This window comes from Limulus polyphemus, unplaced genomic scaffold (assembly GCF_000517525.1).
Source record: "Limulus polyphemus unplaced genomic scaffold, Limulus_polyphemus-2.1.2 Scaffold2921, whole genome shotgun sequence".
NCBI lineage: Eukaryota > Metazoa > Arthropoda > Merostomata > Xiphosura > Limulidae > Limulus > Limulus polyphemus.
Window position 1 is genome coordinate 63741 of NW_013668531.1, and position 2918 is coordinate 66658.

The 2918-nt window shown below is 39.3% G+C and overlaps 2 protein-coding genes across 2 annotated transcripts in view; both read right to left on the bottom strand.

The window, feature by feature from the left end:
- The window catches only part of LOC106468223, a 47351-nt gene extending 46087 nt beyond the window's left edge, over positions 1-1264 (bottom strand). Inside the window, exon 1 of the mRNA XM_013928638.2 lies at positions 968-1264. Coding sequence (XP_013784092.2) covers positions 968-1238 — 271 coding nt within the window. The 5' untranslated portion in view covers positions 1239-1264. The remainder of the gene's footprint in view (positions 1-967) is intronic.
- Positions 1265-1678: 414 nt separating this feature from the next.
- LOC106468224 (nucleolar protein 4-like) overlaps positions 1679-2918 on the bottom strand; it is an 85724-nt gene continuing 84484 nt past the window's right edge. Inside the window, exon 9 of the mRNA XM_022396554.1 lies at positions 1679-1719. Within this exon, the coding sequence (XP_022252262.1) occupies positions 1679-1719 (41 nt within the window). The remainder of the gene's footprint in view (positions 1720-2918) is intronic.

Below are 2918 nucleotides of genomic sequence, written 5' to 3' on the forward strand. Positions count from 1 at the left end.
AACGAATAGTGGGATTGACCGTCACATTATAACGCCCCCACGGCTGAAAGGGCGAGCATGTTTGGTGGAATGCGGATTCGAACCCGCGACCCTCAGATTGTGAGTCGAGCGCCTTATCCACCTGGCCATGTCGGGCGTCACTCATGATGATCATTGCAGTAAATTATGAGTTTATTGAGTTGATTTCTGTTATAAAGAGACCGTTACGTTTAGAGCATTAAACTACTCATCCTGATCATTGCAGTAAATTATGAGTTTATTGAGTTGATTTCTGTTATAAAGAGACCGTTACGTTTAGAGCATTAAACTACTCATCCTGATCATTGCAGTAAATTATGAGTTTCTTGAGTAAATTTTTGTTATAAAGAGACCGTTACGTTTAGAGCATTAAGTCACTCATACAAAAACCTCAAGAACTCAAGAGTCTGGGAAAATTTGATGGTTATTTAACTTGTGTAAATAAACTCTTCACTAATTTCAAATCAATTGGTAAAGAAATATGTAATATTAGTCTTATCGTGTTGTAATATTACACACATACACACTTCAGGTTTTCAGTTTTTAATTTAGTGAAACCTTCGTTCGGAAGTTAGAAGCTGTTCCCAAGCCTAGTATCTATTATCATTGAAATGCGACAACAACTGTGAAAATGCTAGGATTAAAGATTGAAAGTGCAAGAAGCTTGGCAAGAATTAGTATATATATATACACGATAACAAAAAAAAAAGGTGATCAGGTCTGAATTCACTTTCTTCCTCTTTTTTTTTTCTCTTGTAGTTGAAGTTCTTCCTTTTCTTGTATCATGATATTAAGTGACTCTGATCTTTAAGTATCTTTAAGTTTAGCAGTAAGCTATGCAGTTCATGTTTTACAGTTAATATACACCTTAGCATGATGAAAAAGTTCATGTATTATTTTAAGCTTACTTCTAATTAGAAGCTGAAAACAAGTAGTTTATGGTTCCTACCTGAATAACTTTCAGGGACCACCAGAGGAAGTCCTACAGCTTTGGCCCTTCCTCGCTTATCCCTGTCTAAACTGCGAGCGTGAACCTTCCGACAATTGTAAGACTGGTATAGGAGAAAGGGCTGACCAATGTCCAGTGCCGTAGGAGTCTGGACGTGATGAGTCATACCTTCATGGATAGTAACAACCTGTGGGAGGCTGAAGCGACGGACGAACTCTCGGGGTGAGTAGAGCCGCTGATGGCTCCAGGACTGGGCCGTGTACGAACTCATGACGACGATGTTGCAAAAGTCTCTCAGTAAGGGATGAACCGTGAGTGATCTCAGTAATAACTAAAACCGCTGTGAGTACGATTCAGCTTCATGCCTTCCCAGTGGAATGGACCGACTCCATAAGTCGTGTAGTTACAGCTGGGCTTGAAAAGTAAAACAAAACGAGGAGCGTTGTACAACACTGAAAAAGTTCGAAATGAGTTTTTCTACGAAGTTTCAGCTTCAATGGGTGAATTTTACCAAATTTATCGAGGATTCAATGGGTGAATTTCACCAAATTTCTTGAGGATTTCTATAGATCATCATATACGTACACAGCTTTTGTCGTTGACAGATTTCCCGAGACGTAGAGATCTAGATTGTAACAGGTCGAAAGTAACCTACGATCTGAATGAGTAGACGGGACGGCAGTCGTCAATCTAGTCGTTTTCTGTGGCGTATCAACGTTCTTGGACGCGGGAAAGGAGAATCTTTTTCATTCCTAGAGAACAAACCCATATTCAGTTTTTTCAAACCTGTATATCTAGAACAAACACTTTTTCATGGAAAAATTATTGATGAATTACATAAAAATGTGCTGAGTCAGTAAGGCAAGAACTTTCCGAATTTAGGCCATACAAACTCCACATTAGCTATATTTAACCAGTTAACCTGCATTACGCAGTTGATCGCTGTAACAAATAGGAACGATACAGTGATATAACGTAACCAAATTAACATACGCAATTGGGTTGATTTTATGTGTGGTACGCCGCGAGGTTTTAGCTGGGAAAGTACTTACGTTACATGTGGATGGATCGCGCATGCACATTGTCGATAGATCGGCCCATTAGTTACGCTACACTGAGTGTTTTGAGGCAGACTTGCCGCGCCTTTCTCTTCTTTGAGTCAAGGTTAATATGGATCGGCATCCGGCCTAATAGGTGTGAGTCGTTCCCGTAGCCTAGTCAACCGTTCCTTGGTTTGTTTTTTGAAACTCTTTAACTTTTTAACCGCTTCCGTCATCCAAACTGCGCAACTGTCATCAGAAATCATCGAACTGAAATTGCAACCCGGACATCTGTAGACCTGTAATTTACGGAAAGCTTACAGCGCCTCACAGTAAATTTACGTATTTCACTTAAAGCTAGAAATCATTTCTTAGGTAATACGTGTCTTCGGCACTTCTTTGTCAGGTGTTTGAACTTTGTTGTGGTGTTGTTAAAGTCTAAGATTCTACAAGTGAGATATAGGTATAACACGAGGCATAGTGTTCAAGGTATTACTCTTACCGATCTCCGAACTCTATCTATCTACATGTGTGTGTATTTATAAATAGGGTTATCTACATCTATCTACCCACATGTGTGTGTGTGTATCTATATATACAGGGTAGAGCAAAAATGACTATACAGTTTTCCATTTAAAATAGTTTGAAATCAAATTATCACTCTGAAAAGAATACTTGAATGGGTTTCAGTTCTCTTCGGCAAATATTTTCTGTAGTACCAACCAAATAATACCAACCGCATATTAACACCTGTAAAGTTATTGCCCCCTAGTGACACAGTGGTATGTCTGCGGACTTACAGCGCTAGAATCCGGGTTTCGATACCCGTGGTGGGCAGAGCACAGATAGCCCATTGTGTAGCTTTGAGCTTAATTAGAAACAAAGAACAAAAGTAAAGTTATTTTTTCCCA